The sequence below is a fragment of the Paramormyrops kingsleyae genome, chromosome 14 (assembly GCF_048594095.1).
Source record: "Paramormyrops kingsleyae isolate MSU_618 chromosome 14, PKINGS_0.4, whole genome shotgun sequence".
Taxonomy (NCBI): Eukaryota; Metazoa; Chordata; class Actinopteri; order Osteoglossiformes; family Mormyridae; genus Paramormyrops; species Paramormyrops kingsleyae.
This window is the reverse complement of record NC_132810.1, coordinates 15,334,266-15,356,720: the sequence shown is the minus strand read 5'-3', so window position 1 is coordinate 15,356,720 and position 22,455 is coordinate 15,334,266. Positions and strand designations below refer to the sequence as shown.

Sequence of the window (22,455 nt, the reverse complement as noted above, 5' to 3'; positions counted from 1 at the left end):
CTTCCAGTACTCCCATTCTCAGACTGTATAGGACACGGGTAATTGGGGGGGGGCAGCCTGAGACCAATCATCGGAAGATGGATGAAAATTCCAGATCAGGATCGCCGTGGCCAAAACATCGATAGGTTGGGGGGGGAGAACTGTGCGTATACATATGCAGGGGTATGTGAAATGTCATGCTGGATAACAGATGATAGCTGCAGATCAAACTCCGATGTCGCAGTAGGCGGTGAAGGAGCTGCCTGTCTCACTGCTTACCTTTTGTTCAGAACCAACAGAGGGCCGTCACACTATTTAAGGAAGTTTAGAAGGAGGAAGGCTAAAAATAGGCCAGAACGGCCAAAGGCCCAACCCTGGCATCCTGAAAATGCTCTACGTATGATCCAAGACTTCAAAATGCAGCATCACAGCAGAATGCGAAATCTATGGGGTCTGAGGTGTTCAAGTTGCCATGGTCTGACAGCCGGCCACAATACAAGCAGCTGCTTCATACGGCACATTCAGCCTGTCACTCTGACCTTATTGATCACAGCGGAAGTAAGCCTAACTACCTTCTTAACACAATAGCTTATCTAACAGACAAGGCTGAACTTCTGCTTCCAAATAATATTGGGTAATGAACATTTTATGGGCTTCAAACATGTTCAAATGGGTCACAAATAACACAACGTGCACACACCCTTATATTTAAATTAATTAAATGAACGGGAGTTAAAAAACAATAACTAAAACCAAACCAACCATTTGTCCATTGTCTCCTTAAAGAACCCCTGGGAGTCCTGGCAAGACCTACCCCTTTGGATCACCACGCCCCCTGCTGGCTAATAGGGGACAGCTGCCATTCAGAGGAACCTCAGGTGCCACTTCCTCAACATGCAGCGCATGAAAGGAGAAGAAGCCATAAAGAAGGTGAGTCTAGGGGGCATTTAGACAGGAACCTGCTTTAGGACAAAGGATGAGATTTGAAAAAAGCTACAGTGTAAATGTAGTAAAGTGACTTGATTGTTATTATAGGAAAACAGACAAAACGAGGCACCAGTGAGCCATGAACCTCTGATCTGCTGCTGATCAACCCGCCCCCCCGGGCAGAGGGGGCTGCGTTTTAAATTCGCTTATCCTTGCGCTTGCCTGTCTGCTGCCCCTCCAAAGTCGGAACGTGGCATTACCTACTGTGCCAGCAGGTCAAGCTGCATCCTGAGCTGACTATTGTACTCCATCCAAATCCCCGTCAAGATAAGCATTCGCAGCCAGCTCACTCCCGCTATCAGCAACTGCATGGCAACACAAACACAAGGAAGTAATCACAGCCACGGACACAGCCATGGACACAGCCACGGCTTGTCCAGCGTCACCCGCCTGTGCCACTGGACGCTGATGCACCCCCAACATTTGGTTAGGACGATCTGACCAGGACAGATTAGATCCCACTCAGTGATGGATTAGTTAAAGTCCAGGGGCAACATTCCCTTCATTCCAAAAGGAGCCGGAACAGCCAAAGATAAACAGCTACGCACGAAAGACACACTGATGTAAAGGAGGCATACCGACCCTACCTCTCCCCCCCCCCTTCCCCAATGACGCGATTACCCTGAGGTTTCAAGAACTTGCATGCCATCTGTAGAATCACAGAAACAGACACATCCAGAAAAATGGCGGCAACGGAGGTCAGTCCAGGAGACCACCCCTTTGCCCCCCAGTCCAGGCGCCCCGAGACGTTCAGTGCTGTTCAGATAACATCAGCTGAAGGAAGAATGGCATTCATAGTAACTCAAAATATAAACATTCAGAGCAAAGACAGGGAGGTCAGAAATAACTTTGGCGGCATTTGAGGGCCATTTTTGGGAAACGCATCTGTAGCTCATATGCAAGAAAATGTTTTTTGGAATGAAGCTCCTTAGACCGTTTAGCTCTGGTACCGTGACAGCTTCACAACCAGATACCTGCTATTACTCAGCTGGATTCAACTGCAGATCCGCACCCCCCAACTCCCCCGCCCCACAAACCCAATAGGGGGCAGGCAGAGGACTCCCCCCCCCCCCCCCACCCACCCACCCCAAACAGGCTTGGGCCCCAGGTCGCACGGTGGTGATGTTCATCCCAGGGTTACCGTTTCAGTTTGGCAGCTTACAGACACGCCCATCTCTAACACACATACACCCGTCGTTATCAAATCAGTTTGAACTTTATTGATCATCAAAAAAATTTTTTTAAAAATCACACCATCGGCCTTCAGACAGCTCCTGCTCATCAGCATTGACCAAACCCCGTCAGGGATTTAAGGTCTCTGTGTTACAGGTTCGTTCAAAGTCTTTCTGAAAACTTCCTTCCCCCGAGTAAAAACAAGCCTTGTCTCAGTCTTGACAGGACAGAAAGAGACAGTCTGATCAGCGTGACGGTTAGGAGGAAGATTCCCATTTTCTTTGAGTCTTCGCTCTGCCAGTCGCCACGGCAAACAGATTAAAGGCTGCTGAGAGACTCATATCCACTCTTCCTCGAGTTATAAAGAGACTGGTTACAGAGGCAAACATTTCACAGGCATTTAAAGAGGAACACAAAAGGGAAAAAAATCTGTCATTATTCATTTATGATTAATACCTCTATTGTTACTCTTTTGCATAACACACACTGGTTTAAAAACGGAAAATTTGTTTTTAGCTCAGTCGTCATGAGAACGAGCTTTTCGTTTTACTCTGCTTTTAGCCAAAAGATTGTGTATTCCTCCAACGCTCAGAAAAGAACCTGAAGTCTTTCCTGGGCCTCGGTTCTGAAAGGATTGGGCAGGACGTGGACATTTCTGTCCATTTAGAAATTCAGCTGCTCGGCGCCGCCCCCGCCACACCCGGGCAGGTCTGAGGACGTTCTGATTAAAACCTACCAAAAAGTCTCTTCCTCTAGAAGTTTCTCAGTCAGAACAGGTCCAGGTCATCACCAGTGGCCTCGTTTTGCTGGATGTATCGCAGGATGTCCATCTGATCCATGGTCTGGATTTTGGCCTCTGGGGCAGATGCGGGACCGGCCACCGGGGCGGCACTATTCTGGGACAGGGATGTGGGCTTTTTGGGCAGTGCTGGCTTGGGTTTGGGGGTGGGTTTAGGGCCGAGTGCTGGTTTCTCCCCTTTGCTTACTGTCAGAAGCTTGTCCAAGGTATCCTCCACCCTGAAGAAGAAAGGAAGACTGTTACCACCTAAACCCAATCTCACATAGGAGAATGTCAGGTCTCTCACAGATGTAAATACCCAGGAGGAGCCTCCCAGAACTGGAGAACCAGCTTATCCTTAATTGCGTGGTAAACATGATTAGCTAGCTATCGCTCATCACCTCCCGTTACAGACTGGACTGTCCTCCTTTTTAAGCCTGAATTTGGTTTGAGTACAATGGCCACCTACTCTTTCTGCATCGGGAAAGGCCAGAGCTAGAGCGCCCTCTGGATTTTGTTCCAGGTTTCTTTTCCAGGAACTGTTAATGAGCAAACAGTCTTTTTCCAGGAGAAAGGCCAGACAGACCAATGTTTCCCCTGGATGCTAACAGCTACTGCGCTCTATCCATACATACGGCGTCGCAGAAGCACAATGCCGTCTAACACAGAGGTGTGTGTGTGTGTGTGTGTGTGTGTGTGTGTGTGTGTGTGTGTGTGTGTGTGTGTGTGTGTAACACTAACACTCAGCCACCACCTTTTCCTCCAACTCAAGAGACGGAAACTGCATGTTTCTGTAACATTTATATAAAAAATGAGCTTGTTTGCAGGCATGAGAACAAGGTGAGAAGGGGGGGGGGTGTTAGATCTACAGCAGAATCCAACAAAAATTAAAATAATAAAAAATATAACTGGCTGGGGGAGCACAATCTTTGTACCCCCCATGCCTGTGAGGGACACAGAGACACCAGTAGCACTTGGGGGAGGGCAGCTATTAGCCGGGACAGCCTGTCGGTCTGGAGGGGTTGTATGATTTTGAAGGGGGGGGGGGGTCATATTTCAATGCCTCCCCCCATAAGAGGCTATCGGTAACATAGGGGATATGAGAACAGCTAGTGGCACCGCAGAATCAGACTGGGCCAAAACCAGTGAGTTATTTCCCCACAGCTCAGACAGGGCCAAAGACTGGGGTCAGTCAGTCCTGGGGCCTGGGGGGGTTAGGGTGCTGGGGACAGTACAGCCTGGTCAGGGTTGGGCTGCTTGGGGGGGTGCCCACACTGCACAGAGCTTTCTGGGGGAGGGTCGTATGGTGAGGTCACAGGGGCCTGAGAGGCCACGGGAGAGCTGTCGGCTCCCAGGGAACATACGCAATAGGCTGACATCGCGGACGTGGCCGCTAGCCTGATTCAGGGGGCTCTGTGGACAAGGGGGGGGCTGCCAGGAGCAGCAGTGGCTGGATTCAAGCCAAGGCTGCACCCCCCCCAAACTTTCACCCAGTCATCACTCTTCACACACACACACACACACACACACACACACACACACACACACACACACACACACACACACACACACACACACACACACACACACACACACACTTTGGCTGAACGGCAGACGGCAATGTGTCACCCCTGACCTGGCTAATGATCCTGATCCTGCAGGTCCGATATGTGCAGATGTGCCATGACAAAGGCCTCAAAAAACCTCCATCGCAAAGTGCTGAAGGAAAAACTCTAAAGCCACGCCCCCTTGTGTAAGCCACGCCCCTTGTGTAAGCCACACCCCCTTGGGCTTAAGGCTCTGGGCTTGGGGCAGAATGGCAGGTTCCCGTGGCCTGTGATCGTCCGCCGGAATAAGAGGAAGCTCTGGCATCGGTGTGGAAAGTGATCAGCTGACGCGAGACATTTACTCGGGACAAACCATTTCACACCACACAAAGATTAAATGAGAGCGCCTTTGGTAACGAGTTGCAGAGAATGATGGTGTTTAATTAATGCAGGGTTCATAATGAAGAGTCTCGCTCTCCAGTGCTGGGGTCTCACACACACCTCGAACGACAGCCACTCAGGGGGGGTCCGGCTTCATATTTCCCCGTTTACTGAACGGGTGCCCGACCCAGTCACACTGTTTAAACCAGTCACACCCACCCATCGACCACGGACTCGTTGGTACCTCATTTCGGCTGAACACAATGGTACCAAAGCAGCCTGACAGATACAGCTCCCATTAAAATACCCCCCATTCCTGATAGAATTCAGCAGAATTAAATGACCGGTGAACTTAATCATTTACAGCTATGAACGGTTAGTTCATTAACAAGTCGGTTTAACTAAATGCAGAAATCAGTCTCTCATTGGTTCTTTAATCACTAAGGTATGACTGGAGGGATTTAAAGGACCACAAACTGTCCAGTCGATTGTGACCGTAAACTTTTAAAGGTCAAACTGACATCCTGTCAGGTGCAGAGTGTACCTGAGGAGCTCTTCTACATCCTCATCCGTCTTGGCTCCGCCCCCGGCCCCGCCCACCTCGTAGGCTGTCGGCAGAAGCAGGGAGTCGCCCACATTCACAGCCCCACCCAAGTCGGGGTCTTCAAACAGCCTCAGCGAGCCTGTTACCATGGAAATGGACGGGTGAACTAGCTGACATCCACCCGGGAGACAGCGAGGCGGGAATAAGTCACACGTGATCAGCACATCATCCGTGCGAAGATATGTATAACATTCAGGATGTAGGACGCAGAAGATGGAGCTCATTATGCAATACAGTGTTATGGAGACCCCCCCCCCCCAGCCAGGTTGAGGCCCTCATCGGATCTACTTACTGCCCTTGGCAGGAGGGGCAGCCTGGCCCCCTCCTGACTGCCCCGCTGCCCCGAACAGGTCCTCATCCGGGTCGACCTCCTCACCGAAGAGCGAGAACGTGGCCGTCGCAGGTTTGGTTGCAGGTTTTGCTGCAGGTTTCTCCAGCTGACTGGCCGCATCGGCGACCGGCCCCTTCTTCGGCTTCCTGGAGCTGTAGGGCGGGGCGGGGGCACAGTGTTAGAGTGAATGAAAGACAGGAAGCAGAAAAGGGGTTAAAAACCACGATGGGATGCTGGATGGACCAGACGCCAGTGCAGAGCCGGCAAATCAGTGACTGAGTCACGCCGATCCAGCTGGGACAGGACAGGGGGATGCTACAGGAAACCATGGCTGCTGACTCAGAGACCCCCGTCGCCTGTTGGGGGGGGGGGGTTCTCACCCCCGTCCGACAGCTGAATCGCCCCCATATTTTCCCTGGAATGAGCCTCGGTCTAACAAACAGCACGATGAATCACTCATCTGAGAGACGCGGAGTCATGCAATGTTCGACCAAGTCCTCGAGATCTCACACTAACTCCAGCTTGTGTGCCCCCATTCCCGGGAGACAGGATAGGTGCAGATGGAGAATTGCCCTCCACTCCCCCCCCCCCCTTCCTACAGCAGACAGGCTAGTGACCAGATATTTCCTCAGCCTGGGAAAAGTGAGCGGACAGCGTAAGCAGAGTCTGCCAGCAGAGAAGGAAAATGTGGATCAATGTCCCCCAGCTGGGGTCAACATGGGGGCACCAGGACAGAGAGACACCCCAGGCTTATTGTGGGTGGGGTCAGAATGAAGGGAGGGGCAGAGAGCACAGCTACAGGACATGGAAGCTGAACTTCAGGGGGAAAAATATGCAGCGTTAGAAGCAGGCCAAAGACGACAGAGCGGCTGAGGTGGTTCAGTCCAGCACGCGCTCCTCAGATTTGGAACATTCTGTACGATCCAAAAAAAACACACACATCCAGGAACAAGGCAGAGTTACCAAACATGACGGTTTTTACGTACAGTATGTGGATGAGGGAGGGCAAGATCAAAGGAACAAAACAGGAATAGAAGCCTTTAAGGGAGTTTAAACACAGCGGTCACTATCACACTGCAGTATTAGGGGATGGTTACTATGGTAACACCTGACAACTACCAGGCTCGCGAACAGAATACATCGGTCAATCGTCGACTTTAACGCCACATTACGAGCTGCTGAAATGAAGCAGAACATGGCAGCCCGGGGCAACGAGGGCAGAGCCAGAGGACGTGGTCCATGACCGAATAACATAAGACTTCCTCTGGAGACACACGCAACGGTCGGTCAGCACAGTGCCCAGGCCCCGCCGTCCTACGGGCGCAGCCATTCCTGCCGTCCTCCTCGGCCTGTCATCCCAGAATAACCTTCCGGGGAAAACGGATCAAGGAATATTTATTGCTGCATGGGGCAACATTGTGAGCCTGACATTTAGCCTCCCGGGAGACGCTTTTCCCCGCTTAGAGTTCATCATCGCAGACAAAACGCAGACAGACTGGCATGTGCCCAATTCCCTCAGTCTGCCCAATCCTGAGAAAACTCTAGGAGGAACGGTCATCATCAAGCACTTTTCATTGCGGACGGTGCGTATCTCAGCAGGTTGGAGACCACTGCTTATGTCCAGAAGGTTGTAGGTTCAAATCCAGTGGCGGGCAGGGTAATCATATCACCCTTGAGCAAAGCGCATATTCCATACTGCTCCAGGGACACTGCTTGATATTGCTCTCTGATCCTCCCCTGTATATCGCTTTTGTCTGTTAAATGAATAAATAATGCTTTCCGGGATTGATCCTCACCCTGATTCATTTTGAGAGCAACTTGTTGTGGCACAGAATAGCCACCAGCAGGGGGCAGCGATGAGTAGCACATTCCTCCCACCCACAAGCACCCTGCCGCTCCGCCCTTAAGGTTTCTGGGCCTGTTGCAGGGGAAAGAGGTGATGCAGTGGTTCAGAGTCCCCGCGCTGCACACCCTTGTCCAAGGTCGCTCGGGACAGCAGCGGGGGGGGTCTGTCTATCGATGAGGTAATGCATTAGCGGCTATGAATAGTCTGCCGTCCCAAGAGGGATCCCTCTCCTCTCTTATCAGGAGGGCGACATCAGATCTCAGTGCTACAGGACGGAGCTAGTGACTGCCCCCCCCACCCCCTCCCCCACAGTGCGGATAACGTGTCCACAGCCGTCACACGCCATCCGGCCTCCAAGTCTCGGGAGTGACCATCTTACCGCAAAATCCCCAGTGGGTCCAGAACCTCCTCCTCTTCCTCATCCTCAGCAGGCATCACGGGGGTGACAGGTTTCGTTTTCGGCCCTGCAGTGAGCGCCACCGTGGAAACCTCCTCTGTTTGAAAAAAATCCACCCCGTCTCTGTCCCACTCCTCCTCCTCCTCCTCCTCCTCAGGGACGTTCCTGGTTTTGTCTGCCACCTCAGTCATCTTTGCTCCTGTGGCAAAGAAGAAAAAAAAAAAACATGCAAAACACATAAACCCTTTGCTGGTCAGAGAAGCGTCGTGTAAAGTTTTAATTTTCACTGCAGGAAATGACACGCATGGAACAGACTCTAAACATATACGTGAAGCAAACACACGCAGATGTTTCTCGTTTTGGTCTTTTCAATCTAAGCCACAAACACTGAAAATTCAGCAACACTTGTTAGTGGGAAAGGTCGAAGCCAAAGCGCATGAAGGTCTCTTACAAAGCGGTGACGACGTCCCCCAACAGGAAGCCTTCATCCTGATTTATTCTGACGTGGGGCTTCTCTCCCATCGTATCTCCATCACCAAAACAACATCTTCTGTGAGTCAGCTAAACGTGACTGCGATCCCTCTCTGCGCGGCACGTCGACTCCCGTCAGCAAACGTCACCCTCCGAGGGAGACTCAATTGCACTTGATGTCACACATTTAGGTGCCACCATGTCCTGATAATTTGCAAAGACGTCCATTTCCTCATAAAATATTCAGCCTGCGCGGTTTCACATCGATGTTTTTCCATTTTTTTTAAATGCATTTCAACATGGCGTGGGAGCTGCGGCTCTAGGGAGATTCACACGGCTGGACAGGCGCCATCTCGGGCCCAGTGTTTCGGCGAGTCCACCCTGGTGAACGGCGGAGGGCAGGAACAAGAGCAAAAGAGAAAATGGGGATCGCTCTCTGACCAGGGCCCCTCTGCCTCCTCCCCAGTGTAGTGAATATTTGTGCCTAACAGCCCCCCCCCCCCCCCGTGAGAGTGGCCCCGACAGACAGGGCATCACAGAATCAATACAATCTTTCTCCTTCAGCTGACATGGACTAACGGCTGCTGTCTGAGCGTAGTGGCCATCTGTCAGCCACCAGGGGGCCCCGCGACACAAGACATGGAGCCAGTCACAGCTGAATGACAGATGCAATGACACGATGGAGGGCAGTGTGAGGAACGCCCCGGTTTTTGTTTGCACTCTTTCTTGTGATCTGTGCTTACTGGCATTACCTAGAAAGCCCAGCAGCTCAGGGCAGGTGGCCAGGGTTCGGTGTCTGGAGAGGAACTTGACAAGCTCGTCGAAGGCAGCCCTGCGCTCGCGGATTTCCGTCTCGCCGACGAAGAGGGCCTTGCGGGGCATTGCGGGCAAGGGGACCGCGGGGTAGCGTGCAGCCAGCCTGCAGTACAGCTCCTCCATCTCGCTGTACTTTTTGGAGACCTGCCAGCAGATGGAGAGCAGCCTTAAGAGGCAGATAGCCATCCACAGTCTGATGAAAGCAGCAGGGCAGGCCGACTGGGAGGGATCTGGGATGTGGTTCAGGGCCAAGCAGATGCACATGGCACTACTGCAAAAACACACCAGTGTCTACACAAACATCTCCATCGGCAATATAACTAGCTATATTTACACGGAGGCCGAGCCGTTCGTTTGCGTGGCAACAGCGCCACCGCGTGGACAGAGGTCACACATACGCACATTTACAAAGGAGCCCCGATCCACCATCATCGAGGGGACTTTTGGCAAGTCCTCCCGTGAGTGAGGAAAGGCGATGCTGACCGGGCGCTTCGAGGGTCTTAGCCAGCAAGAGGGTCGGGGCTGCTTGATTCTCACCATTAACTGGACCACGTCTGCTGGCCGATGCTTGGCCGACTTGAAGGCGGCGAGGCGCGTCACCACCACGATCTGGTACTCGACGTGGCCGGTCATCATGGAGCCGCGCACCTCCTGGAAGAGCGGCACCAGCAGGTCTATGCCCGTGGCCTCATTCTGGAGAGGCCTGGAGGGAGCGGCCGGTGCAGGGAGCATGGGGACGGAGGACAGAAGGGCGCGTTATGGCGAGGAAATCCTCAGAACTGCACTCGCAAGAAGGCGCCTTAAGGGGGAGACTAAAGGCAGCATGAGCGGAATCAGTTACAAATATGAAAGGTTAAGTCGCCCCAACAGCTGACATCGTGGGTGAAGGGGGTCCCGATGCCTGCCGACACCCACAGACTGAACAGTATTGATTAAAAGTAATTCGAGAAAAATCTACGCACCTATAACAGGCTCTCACAAGCTTCCCTAAGAATATTGTACCATATGTCACTGTTTTCAGTTCAAATACTACAGCTTGAGTTTTGCGTTAAAACGTCAATAATGAAACACGATTGCGATTCAGCTAGACGTCATAACGGCTTTATTACAGCGCGCATGTGACTCTTCTGGGCCAAACTGTCCTGAATGTTGGAGCATTAACATTGTGGTATCATTCAGGGGCGGACTGGCTATAAAGCCGCCCCGGGAGTTTCCCCGATGTGTTATTGCTAACGGGAGCCGGTTCAGCCCCCCCGGTTTGCTCGAAACACATTGAAACAGGCTCTGATCCCACTGGTAACATGTTGCTACTCCCCCCGCACGGCGGCACACCCAACTGCTCGAGCTTCCATCTTGGGCGACGCCAGAAAAGAAACGTCCCGGAACTAAAGTTTCGGAAACTTCTCCTTCTGCTTACCTGCTGGTGACCAGCCCGTCCGGCATTGTCCCGTAGCCGCTTCGATCGCCCTTATTTCAGCTTCTCGATCACAGCCAGACGCACTTACGCTGCCCGACCACCGTACATTTCCCCCCGGGCTCGGCAAACAGCCGCGCAGCCGTCCGACGCCTCCTATCCGGTCACGGGATGCTCGCCGGGCGCCTCGCCGGGAAAGCGGCCAAAGGTTGTCAACAGGGGAGGGGGGACACCGAATCGCGGGCGCCCTGGCTCCGGAAAATGGCGGAGTATCGGAAGCGTTTGAAGGTCTATTAACTTCCCAGCCCCGTGCACGTTTAGGACGCACTTTCCGGCACCTCGTCCTCCCTAAGCGGCAGCAAAAGCTCCGTAGTCGGCAGGATTCGAACCTGCGCGGGGAGACCCCAATGGATTTCTAGTCCATCGCCTTAACCACTCGGCCACGACTACGCCATGGAGAAAGAGCTATGAGGCCGTCGTGGGAATTATCCAGAGAACTACATTTTCTTGCAGGGATTAAAATGAATTATTATGTAGGCCTCTATATATATATATATATCTCAATCGTGCCCTACAAATATTGCAGAAATATCAGAGTTTCCTCTACACCTAGATGATTTGAGTATTTGCGCACTATATGTCACTACTCGAGTAATTTAACACGAACATTTTGTAATATTGGGTCGCTGAGCCATGTTCGCAAATAATTAGCCAGCAGAAACTGATCAGGGTTTAATCATGGATGGAGTTTATTACACCTGTATCACTGCAGCAACACGCACTGGCACTGCCCACCGTGCTCGTCGCCCCGTTTACTCCTCATACACACATTGCCCCCCATGTTCGCAAATAATTAGCCAGCAGAGACCGATCAGGGTTTAATCATGGATGGAGTTTATTACACCTGTATCACTGCAGCAACACGCACTGGCACTGCCCACCGTGCTCGTCGCCCCGTTTACTCCTCATACACACATTGCCCCCCATGTTCGCAAATAATTAGCCAGCAGAGACCGATCAGGGTTTAATCATGGATGGAGTTTATTACACATGTATCACTGCAGCAACACGTACTGGCACTGCCCACCGTGTTCGTCGCCCCGTTTACTCCTCATACACACATTGTCGTCGTCGTCGTCCACACACACACACACACACACACACACACACACTACATACAACGATAGGCATTTAACACCAAATATGACATAATATACAGCACATTAATAATGACACAAGCGATTACTGACAACACCAAGCTGGCATCAGTCCAACATGCCGCGCTGCCCGTCGCTACCCCCGCGCTACAATTTACTGGGAAACCATTTATGAATGTAATCAAATATACGAAAATTTTAAAAAGGTGAAGTTTGTTCTTTGTTCTGTCAGTCGCCTGTGTCAGAAGGACAGAAGGATCGATGTCGTTGAACACTAGGGGGCGACAAACACACACAGATGAGGACATACCATAAGACAGCCAGGGCCGCGTGCGAGAAGGGGGCTTTAATTATGTTTTGATGACTTGAGTGGTGGGGATGCGGCAAAGATTCAGGTATAGGTCCCAAGGTCAGTAATGAAGCTGAAAATAAGGATTATATTGATTTATATTTTCATTGCTGTTGCCATGTATTAGTGTGTGTGTGTGTGTGTGTGTGTGTGTGTGTGTGTGTGTTCACCAGCGGTTGGATTAAACCGCATGGATTAAATGCGAGGGGAAAATCATATATGAACCACGCTTTTAAGAGGCTTTTAAATGTAAAATAAAAACTCCTGACGAAGTCTTTTCCAGTGTGAGCGGATCTGCTTTATATTACCCAGTGATACTTTATATCACTATGCTGAGAAATGCGGCGGTATAACACACAGAGTTCCACGCCCGGCTCTTGGGGTATTTCGCCTCGCACCTGGGATGGAGCTGGAAAGTGTGCCGGGCCAGCAGCTATTGTCAAGCGCCGGGGCGGTGAGGCCGCGTTTGGTGGGCGGCCAGGGCAGGTTTCGCAGGGTGGTCACGCCTGTGATTTTCCACCCGGCTCTCAGACAGCCCTCTGACTGTCACTCCGGGGGGGGGGGGGGGGATTTCCCTTTCAAGCCCGCGGCTCAGTGAGCACGCACATTCGGGTGACATTGATTCCTTGTTCGTGGTGTCTGCCTGCACGGATCCCCTTCCTCGGACTTATAAATAGTCCATCTGGGCAGGAAAATGCAGTCAGACTGCGCATCCCCGCACGGCCGCGGTCTGATCCACACCGCTGCGGCGGATGGAGGTACTCGCATGTCCGGCGACTGGTAATCTTTCATAGCGTTAGATGTGGCGTGGGGGACACCATTGGTAGGACAGGGAAGACAAAAGTAGTAACTTGATTAAAAATATATATAAAGCGAATGTAGTCGCTGGGGGCGCTGGTTGACCGCTGCGCAACAGGCAATACAGCCACTCAGTGTCAGTCAGATCAGTGATATTAACACAATCTAAAGAGCAAAGGGGAGTTTCCAAAGTCATCAAAGCGCTCCAGCTTTCTCATTCTCGGCCAGAGACCACTGAAAATGGATCTTACGAAGGCTGCGGCTCCCTTCCTATGGTTTTCCTTGTACTTTGGGAATTTTCTGGAAGCGGCGGTGCTGGAATCCTCGCAGCAGCCCTCTGGCGTGGGTGATAACGGGCTGGCCGCACATCTGGAGGAGCGGAGCAGAGGAGAAGCTAGAGCGACGTCCAGGAGCGACGCTCCGCCAAACGGCACCGTGGTGCCTCATGAATACATGATATCTCTCTACAGGACCCTGTCTGAGATCGAGAGACGGGGCGCCAACGGCAGCCTTTCCCGGTCACCCAGACATGCCAACACCGTGACCAGCTTCGTGGACCAAGGAAAAGGTGGGTGCAGATCGATCGGGGGCGACTGGCTCAGGGGTCTCTCGCGTCCCGGCTTCGGAGATACCCAGCTCTCCCAGTACTTTTCGCACCATGTTTCTGTGACCGTTTCTGTTGGGCGTGCAAAAATTCAGACTTATTTCTATAATATAACTGCAACCGTGTCTGCAAAATATTAACGTGTCCATTGATATGTAAAAAATACATTGTTACGTTTATCTAACAGGAAAGACTTGCGTGCACCATTTTTCTTTCGGACCCATGCTGTCACTGTTTCTCTGCGGAGTTTCTGACATTAAATTAAGCGCGTTATGGATGTAGCGTAATTCTGTCACTCAGGCTGCGCGAGAAGCATTTTCTGTAATAACCTGTGTAACAACTAGCGTTTCCCGGGTCATTCGCGTTTGTCGGCCTTTATTGATTAAATCCGATTAAAGTGCACAGTGTTTTTCGTGCATGTATAACTGTTATTTCATTGTCTGCACTTGAAATCCACAACCGCGTTTCTGTTTCGTTACGATCGCAGGCTTTTCTTAACATAAATACAAAGAACACACATTAATTTACTTCTCCCACTTGCCGTTTTCTTATCCATAATTTGGCATTTGTAAAACGTGTTTATAAAATAAGCACTGAGGTGTCAAAGCAAATGTTTGCGCACTTATTTATACCAAAGTAACGGCGCCACGCTGGATTTCACGCTTAGTTAAGTTCATATTTCGCCGAACTATGAAATCGTTTAATTTAAAGGCGGCCACCTTTAATCCTCTGACACGAGCAGTTTCTTAAATACTTTAAATACTTCCATTGAAATATGAAGTAAAATGTCTCGGATTTCCAACATCTGCGATAAATAAAGTGCACTGGCACCTTGAGCCGAGGGCCTGCCTCTCCTCATATCCAGGTGTTGCTGATAAAGACCGAGAAACTGCAGCGCAGACTAATTTAAAACTGGTGCTCAAATAAAGACTGTCACCCGCGATGTTTATTTCAATAGATGTACACTGTCCCGAGATAAAAAATAAATAAAAATAAAACAATATTCACCATGGCATAATTTTATTTGTCAATTTAAAGTAAAATGAAAAATACCTGTGCAGATCGTTTATGATTCCGCATTCTTAAATATTAAAAGATTGCTGTTGCGCTGTTTTACAGTGGACAACGGATATTTCATATGTAGTGAAAATAGGCGGATTGCCCATTCCTTATAAAGAGAAATAACAATGCAGTGAACTGAAAGCAAGTAAATATGCCAGTAAAGTTAGAGTAACTAAAAGGTTTACTTTAAGAGAAAAATTGTCAAATGAGTTTAAAGCATAATAAAATCGCATTTTATATAAATGTTGCGGATATGAACCTGACGATGTTTTACCCAGAAGTCTGATCGTAAATACTGCTTAGGATATTTTTTACAATTAGCCTACATGTATTTGAAATGTCGCTCCGCTTCCTGTCAAAGAAAATACCGACTGTAAACTTACTGCCAGAGGTTTAACGGTCCCGGTAATTTTAATGAGCAGCGTGAATTACGCGTGATCGCCCATCGAAGCCCCTTAATATCTGTTCAAAATGACGCTAGCTGATGACGGAGAATAAGCTTTGGTCGTTTCATTTCCAGGAAAAATGGAAAGGGTTCGAGGACTAACCGTGCATTGAACATTGTTAATATTTTCTAATTATGACATGGTTTCGCAGTTCCGATTGCTGTATAAGTGGGAACGCACAAGCCCCATTTTAACGGCCGGTGCGTTTTAACAGGGAGTCTCCTTTCGGCATGGACGTGTTCTACTGGGGGTCACGGAGCGATTGAAAGCCCAGATGATGGGTTAGGATTAGTTTCTCACTTGTCACACGAAGCCCATCATGCATCCATGACTCTGCTGGAATAAAGGCTCTGATACAATTTAATGCAACTGAGTTGAATTCACAGTTTTTTTTGTTATGTGGGTGGAGGGTCGTGTGAGAGGAAAGAACTAGACAAGTGTCTCAACAGCCGTATTGTTTTGTCTGCTGCTGAGCTATTGGGCTGAACTCCAGTAACCTTCTGCCGTCCTGGCTGTCGCCTCGGACCGGGCCGGTCCACAGTACCGGACAGCAGGTGCTTGGTGCCAGTGCCGATTCCCAAGCTCTCCGGCTGTCCTCTGCCCCGGCCCGTCACGCTCTTACCACAAGGCTCAGCCACTGCCTGCATCGGGGTGCATGTGACCCCCCGCCCCCCCAAGCGGCAGTGCAAGGGATTGGGGGGGGGGGGGGGGTGACTCTTTGAAGACACAGCCCATGCAGCGATGCCTGCAAATCCCTCTTTCCCCGCTTGGAAAATGCGGCCCCAGCCTGCTCTCTGATACTAGGTTACAGCTTGAACCGGGCGGCACAGAGTGGCCAGTGTACAGATCAGAAGGTGGGGGGGCATGGGAAGTGAGGAATAAACACATCAGCAGGGCGCATGTTAAGTGGGGGGGGGGGGTGGTGGTGAAAAAAAGCACATGTGAGCTCCACATTTTCTTGGGTTTATCTAGACTGCAGGTGACGTTGGACTGTACTCTGTTAAGTAAATCATCTGGAACATTCCGGTCACACACCAGCCCTCCCACCTGTGCTCCCAAATTCACATCCCATTCATTAGAAATATGGCGTGGGGGGGCGGTGTGGATATCATTCCGATTTCCGCTGTCTCGCCTGACACTCCCCCGTCGGGGGGGGGGGGGGGCAGATGGGGCCACGGCTCATGGGGGCGCTATTGGGTCAGCCCCCTCTGTGATACCTGCATTTGGTCTTCAGAAGGTTTGGTCTCTTTGGTCGACCTTCGGGGGGTGGGCTTCTCGTCTAGGTTCTATCTGCTACTGTTTCTGGTGGTTGCCATGACAACCACCCCCTGACACCTTCCCATCTCTCCCCACAGACCACCCTTCAACAGAACCGGGCCAGCGGTACCTGTTCGACATTTCCAGCCTCTCCAGGGCGGACGAGCTGGTGGGCGCCGAGCTTCGGATCCTGCGCAGGCCCCCACCCAATCTGCCACTGGCGCTGTCCCAGGATGGCAACCTGTACCGCATGCTGCTTTACACTTGCCCTGAAGGGGGCGCCACAAGGCGCCTCCTGGACTCTCGTACCGTGGATCTGCTGGACACCGGGTCGGCCAAGTGGGAGGCGTTCGATGTGTGGGCCGCGGTGCGGCCGCTGCCTCGGGGGAGAGGCTCCCCTCTGTGCCTCGACATGGCCGTCATCTCCGAGGCGACCGAGGCGGCTGTGCACCCGGTGGCGCTGGGCCTGAGCCGCAGGTGGCGACAGCCCCAGGAGAGGGCGCTGCTGGTCACTTTCTCCCGCAGCCGCAGGAAGGAGAACCTGTTCCGGGAGATTCGGGACAAGATGAAGGCCCTTGGCGGCCTGCGGTCCAGGGTGGGCGCGCAGGAGGCCCGCAGCCACAGACGGCGCCGGCGGAGGAGGACGGCCCTCTCTGGAAGGCCCGGCAGCATGGGTGGAGGCGGGGGCCGCGGGGCCGGCAGGCGGAAGACACGATGCAGTCGCAAGCCGCTGCACGTGAACTTCAAGGAGCTCGGCTGGGATGACTGGATTATCGCGCCGCTGGACTATGAGGCGTACCACTGTGAGGGCGTCTGCGACTTCCCGCTGCGCTCGCACCTGGAGCCCACCAACCACGCCATCATCCAGACGCTCATGAACTCCATGGACCCCGAGTCGACACCCCCTAGCTGCTGTGTGCCGTCCAAGCTGAGCCCCATCAGCATCCTCTACATCGACTCGGGCAACAACGTGGTCTACAAGCAGTACGAGGACATGGTGGTGGAGAGCTGTGGGTGCAGGTAGCAGGCACCGCTGGTCGGGCAGCCCACACGGGGAGACAGCCCCCCCCCGCACTCAGCCTGTAGCCTGAAGACGTGCCGCTGACATGTGCATGGAAAATGGGGGGGGGGGGGCTGGTTTGGAAGGGCAGATGTGATGTAACACGCGACTACAGACAGGAGGCGCTCTGCTTGCGCTCACTTGATTGTACACGTGCAAGGAGGTGGGCAGGGGTCTGTTGGTTCACCATCTGATGCCAAAAGCAGGATCGGAGGTGATGTCGCTGGGATGAGAGACTCGCATGGACATATTCCTGGTTTTGTCGTTCCCTCTGTATTTCCTGAGAGATGGATCATGTTTTAAATATGATTTGCACACACAGAAAAAAAAACGGATGGTCTTAACCGGTGTTTCTTAAACATATTCGCATCACCCTGAAAGGATTCTGCTTACGGCCGCGCCGCGTCGCACCGAATGGGCCGTAGCTCCCAGGAGAAACTCCAGGAGCCTCCAGAGAAGCTTCACGCTCAGAAACATCACGTTAAACCCGTCACAGACCTGCAGGACCGGACGATGTTCAGCTGTATGCTATGCATTCATGTCGATTTTACTGTCTGTCCACATTCTGTGGAAAGTAAAATAATCGCGATTCTCGGCTGTCGTCTGGAACTTTTACCCATAATGAAAGTCACATGTTTCCTGCACAGATTTCAGTAGGGAGACCCATGTAAACACCTGGGACATCAACAACTGAATGGTATATAAAACAAAATAGGGAACTATAGATTAGAAGTATTATTTCTTTTTATTTAAAACCATAGTTTGTCAGCTAAAATGCATCATCATCCATGTAGAGTTTGTTTACGTTGTTTGAGTGGAGCATAATCTCATTTCCTGCTTGGGTTCATTTGTTAGGCCGTTTCATTCACTGCCTGACCGGTGTAGCCTGGAGCTCCTTGGCTCCGCCTCCCCACTACCCAACAGCCAATGAGAAAGAGCAAGGCCCGTCTGCCAGCACTGACACAGTCATATGACTAAAGACGCACTTATACTGTTAATTTTATAATGAAATTGAGGAGAAGCTTTGCCACCATCGCAGCCTCTAAAGATCTCCAGAGATCCGTGCTCGACCAGAACCACCATGGCCTGATTTTTGGGCTGACGGATCTTGGCTAGCGTAATGCAAGCCAAGGATGCAAGAAACATGACTTTCCCGATCAATTTCACACTTGGTGAGACTGATCAAAAACTGCATGGCACTTCCACCAGAGTCATGGAAAACACACATTACATCCCAGGAAGCACCACAGCTGGGGCGATCACGTCCCCCACACGCCCCCTAAAACACCCTCAAAATAAACATGTAGTTTAAGGGCAGAAATGGAGCAGCGGGTGTCCTGGGATACCGGCTCCTTATCAAAATGCCGCTCAGGGCCCTGGGCCAGCAGTTTAGTGCACCACCCTTCCCGGCCTGAGGGGGGCACTCCCTGTCAAACCCCAGCCTGTTTCCCCTGCGTGTAATTCCTCAAGTTTCTTACCCCAGTTTTCTTTCATAATTACTTCCCAAAATGCAGCGTAGAAGCCTGGGAAGCACGATAAATGAAAGCTGTGTGTTAAAAAAAAAAAAAACAAAAAACGCAAATAAATAACCTTAGGAAAATTTTAGCAATTTTTCTGGCTGAAAATGTGCAAGGTGCCCCACGGAATCAGGCTGGTGTACTCACATGTGCCCCATTGCACGTTCTGGAAACTTCCACCACCACTTATTCTGGGAGGAAGCTACAGGGGGGATGGAGGAGACGGAGACCTGGATTTCCGCTTCCCAGCAGCCCCCCTACAGCGTGTGTCCGTCTAGGCAGAGCGCCCCCTAGGGGGTGAGCTCAGAGTTTGCCACCACATAAAACGCTTTCTCAGACGCTTGTCTCGAAAGTGAGTGGCTCATGTAGGGAACAACATCCAAGCGTGACAGCACCACACCGCTTCCCCGCATCAATGCCACCTTCCCTCGAGTCGCTGCCTCGTCGTCTGTGCCTCGTCGTCTGTGCCTTGTCGTCTGTCTTGCACGTAATCTGTAACAGCGAATGCATTTCTGAGGTGAGAGGCCTGTGCAGCACTGAGACAAGGTGCGATGGTGACATTAGCAGCATTATTTATCAAGTCTATAAAAATCCATACATTTTTGAGCTTTATTTTAGTAGCTACTTCAGTACTGAGCTATATATTTTGTAATGTGTATACATTCCTTATGGAGACCACAAGATGTTATTTAATGAGCTGAAGTGACGCTTGAAATGGCTTGTTTTGTATATGATGCATTTTAAGGTTCAGTTTAGAGTTCAGTATATGTTCAGATGACTGTGATTTCTGCTCCTACAGGAAATCAGCCACTGTGACATGTGTGCAGGTAATGGTGACGGATTCAGACCATGTCCCTGTGTGATTAGTTATGAACAGGTAGCAACAGGTAACTACACATGACCACTGGATAACCAAGGACCAACAGCAGGTGGGGGGGGGGGTCATTTAATCCATCACCTGCCCTGTGCTCTCAGTGCCTGAAGGTTAATGATCAGTGTGCTGGTGTTTCTGCGTACAAACACGCTCTGACACACTCCGGCGGGGACAGCCTATCCCGCAACACGCGTGCTCGTGTTGGCTCACTAACTCTGCCAGTTTATGGCGATTTCATCTCGCTAAGTGCCGAAGCGAGTGGATTATGAAGTGGAGCGCAACGCAGTGAGGACGTGACAAGAGGCGCAGGCGTGACGACGGCAGCGAGGTGAAGGAGCGGGCGGGGCAGCGTGGCTGAGACTGAAATGCACTGTGTATGTAATCCATGTGTTTAAAGGACTGTACATAATACAATTGTAAATGACCTGTAAACCACAATGTTCTTTTCCTTTTGGAAATATTATATAGTGGTATATATTTGAAGAAAAGTATGCACTCTTTGTATTCTCCTTTAATATTAACTTTTTGATGTTTTGTTGTACAGATGATTTTTATTAAATATTTTATTGATAATAAAACTGTTCCGGCTGCAAGTCTATTTTTTTTTTGACACGCGGCCTTGGATAAACCCGAACCCGCAGCCCTTCCCGGGTTTGCTGTTCCTGCTGCATTTACTGAAAGACTGATCATGTTTTAAATATCATTTGGCAAGAAAAAACACTAAACACCCCATAGGAAAGGGCCGGGGGGGGGAGGGGTATATTTTGGGTGGAGGGGACACTGCAGCACAGCTTCAATCCACCACAACTGATAGTACCTCACCGATCTGCCTGAACCCCCCCCCCCCCCAACACACACAAACACACTCACCTGGCAAGCTGATCACGTGACCTACAGCCAGGTGAGTCGCAGCTGAGCACCTGGGACCCACTTGGATCAGACACTTGGCCCATGGATCCCACACTTCCCACTAATCCCATGGTACAGTGGGACTTCCTATTCCAGCAGCCCTTCTACTTTCAAAATAAAAGTTCTTCCATCTTTTCAAATCTCTGGCGTTAGGCCAGCCTCTGGCCCAGAATCAGGCTAATGAAAATACCACATTTTACTTTTCAGCAAAAAATGCCATTAAATATCCTCTCCAAAAGTGAAGAGCACTGAAAATCCAACTTGGTGTGCTTTACACACAGTAACTAAAGCTCTCGCACCCAGGACAGCAGGCCCTGCCCAAATAGACGTCCAAGCCTGTGTGTGTGCGCGTGTGTGTGTGTATACTCGTGTTTAAAAAGAAAAATCTCCCAGCTGGACCCAAAGAACGTGAGATTCTGCTGAGTTCATGGGTGAATCCTATGATGGAGTCTCACACGCTGCCAGCAGGATTCCACAGGAGGTGCAGCCCCCCTGCCCCCCAGCCCCCCTGACCCGCAGACGTCCGGACAGACGGGTGGAGGGGTACGTCCCAGCTTCCCTCTGGCTCTTTGTGTCGGTTCCTGGCCACGGGGACGAGACGGCACATGGGAATCAGGCTGATCACAGGCCGTAGCATGAAACCCACGGCAACCAACACAGGCAATGCAATGTTCAACTTGAATATCCCGACACCCCCTCCCCCACACACTGGGCTTCGCATGTGCGCATCGCCTGTGTCATGCTGGCTTATCTGTGCGCTGTCAGCTGGACTCGTAAAATTGCAATTATTAGTGACACTGGGGTCCAGATCACAGCCGACTTAGAATAGAACTCCAAAACAATTACGGTAACGTATCAAAATGCTCCCATGACGTATAAAAAATGCTTCTCTAACGTATAAAAATTCTTCTGAAAAATGTAAAAATGCTCCCATAATATATATATAAAAAAACACTGCAGTAATGTATAAAAATGCTGGAGTAACATATAAAAATACTTCCATAATGTATAAAAACGCTGCAGTAATGTATAAAAATGCTGGAGTAACATATAAAAATACTTCCATAATGAATAAAAAAGCTGCAGTAACGTATAAAAACGCTCCCATAATCTAGAAAAATGCTGCAGTAACATATAAAAATGCTTCCATAATGTAAAAATATGCTCTTATAATATGTGAAAAACTGCAGTAACATATAAAAATACTCCCAAAATGCCAAAGGTAAAAAAGCTGCAACAATGTATAAAAACACTTCCATGATGTGAAAAACACTGTAATTTATAAAAATTCTTCTGCAACATATAGAAACACTGCCATAATGTATAAGAAAACACTTCTGTAATGTATAAAATTTCATCTGTAATGTATAAATGACACTGCCATATCATATAAAAATGGTCCAGTAACCTATTAAAACACTCAGGTAACATAAGAAATGCTTCTGTAACATGTCAGAGTCACAGCTGCTGACATGTCAGAGTCACGGCTGCCCAGTAAGGTTAAAGATGCCACGTGTCACATGATTCCTGGCATGACGGGTGCTGACCTGCCCGCACGCCTGCCGCATGCCCCCCACATGCCCCCCGCATGCCCTCCACATGCCCCCCGCATGCCCTCCGCATATTCGTGGGAACACAGAGTCAGAGTCACCACAATTGCAAACATAGATGCAGTGACCCGGCCACGTCAGGGCAAAA

At 50.6% G+C, this 22,455-nt stretch overlaps 2 protein-coding genes and 1 non-coding gene across 3 annotated transcripts; 1 reads left to right on the top strand and 2 right to left on the bottom strand.

Moving 5' to 3' along the window:
- Nucleotides 1–2,163: 2,163 nt before the first annotated feature.
- Nucleotides 2,164–11,075, bottom strand: hs1bp3 (HCLS1 binding protein 3). Its single transcript, XM_023834736.2, has 7 exons — nt 10,728–11,075; nt 9,848–10,013; nt 9,247–9,454; nt 8,006–8,222; nt 5,742–5,932; nt 5,390–5,528; nt 2,164–3,156 (listed from the first exon to the last, which is right to left on the bottom strand). Exons 1-7 carry the CDS (start codon nt 10,751–10,753, stop codon nt 2,907–2,909), a joined length of 1,197 nt encoding a protein of 398 aa, XP_023690504.1. The 5' UTR covers nt 10,754–11,075; the 3' UTR covers nt 2,164–2,906.
- A 17-nt stretch (nt 11,076–11,092) lies between these two features.
- Nucleotides 11,093–11,174, bottom strand: trnas-aga (transfer RNA serine (anticodon AGA)). The gene has a single exon. It is a non-coding gene; the product is annotated as a tRNA-Ser (tRNA).
- A 1,679-nt stretch (nt 11,175–12,853) lies between these two features.
- Nucleotides 12,854–20,441, top strand: gdf7 (growth differentiation factor 7). Its single transcript, XM_023834737.2, has 2 exons — nt 12,854–13,596; nt 16,496–20,441. The coding sequence occupies exons 1-2, from the start codon at nt 13,269–13,271 to the stop codon at nt 17,419–17,421; spliced, it is 1,254 nt and encodes a 417-aa protein (XP_023690505.2). The 5' UTR covers nt 12,854–13,268; the 3' UTR covers nt 17,422–20,441.
- The last annotated feature ends 2,014 nt before the right edge of the window (nt 20,442–22,455 follow it).

Coding starts and splice junctions, on each gene's coding strand:
- gdf7 (XM_023834737.2), top strand. CDS start 13,269: ATGGATCTTACGAAGGCTGCGGCTCCCTTCCTATGGTTTTCCTTGTAC. Junction 13,597..16,495: donor CTTCGTGGACCAAGGAAAAG/GTGGGTGCAGAT, acceptor CTCTCCCCACAG/ACCACCCTTCAACAGAACCG.
- hs1bp3 (XM_023834736.2), bottom strand. CDS start 10,753: ATGCCGGACGGGCTGGTCACCAGCAG. Junction 10,014..10,727: donor GACGGGCTGGTCACCAGCAG/GTAAGCAGAAGG, acceptor CGCTCCCTCCAG/GCCTCTCCAGAATGAGGCCA. Junction 9,455..9,847: donor CAGACGTGGTCCAGTTAATG/GTGAGAATCAAG, acceptor ATCTGCTGGCAG/GTCTCCAAAAAGTACAGCGA.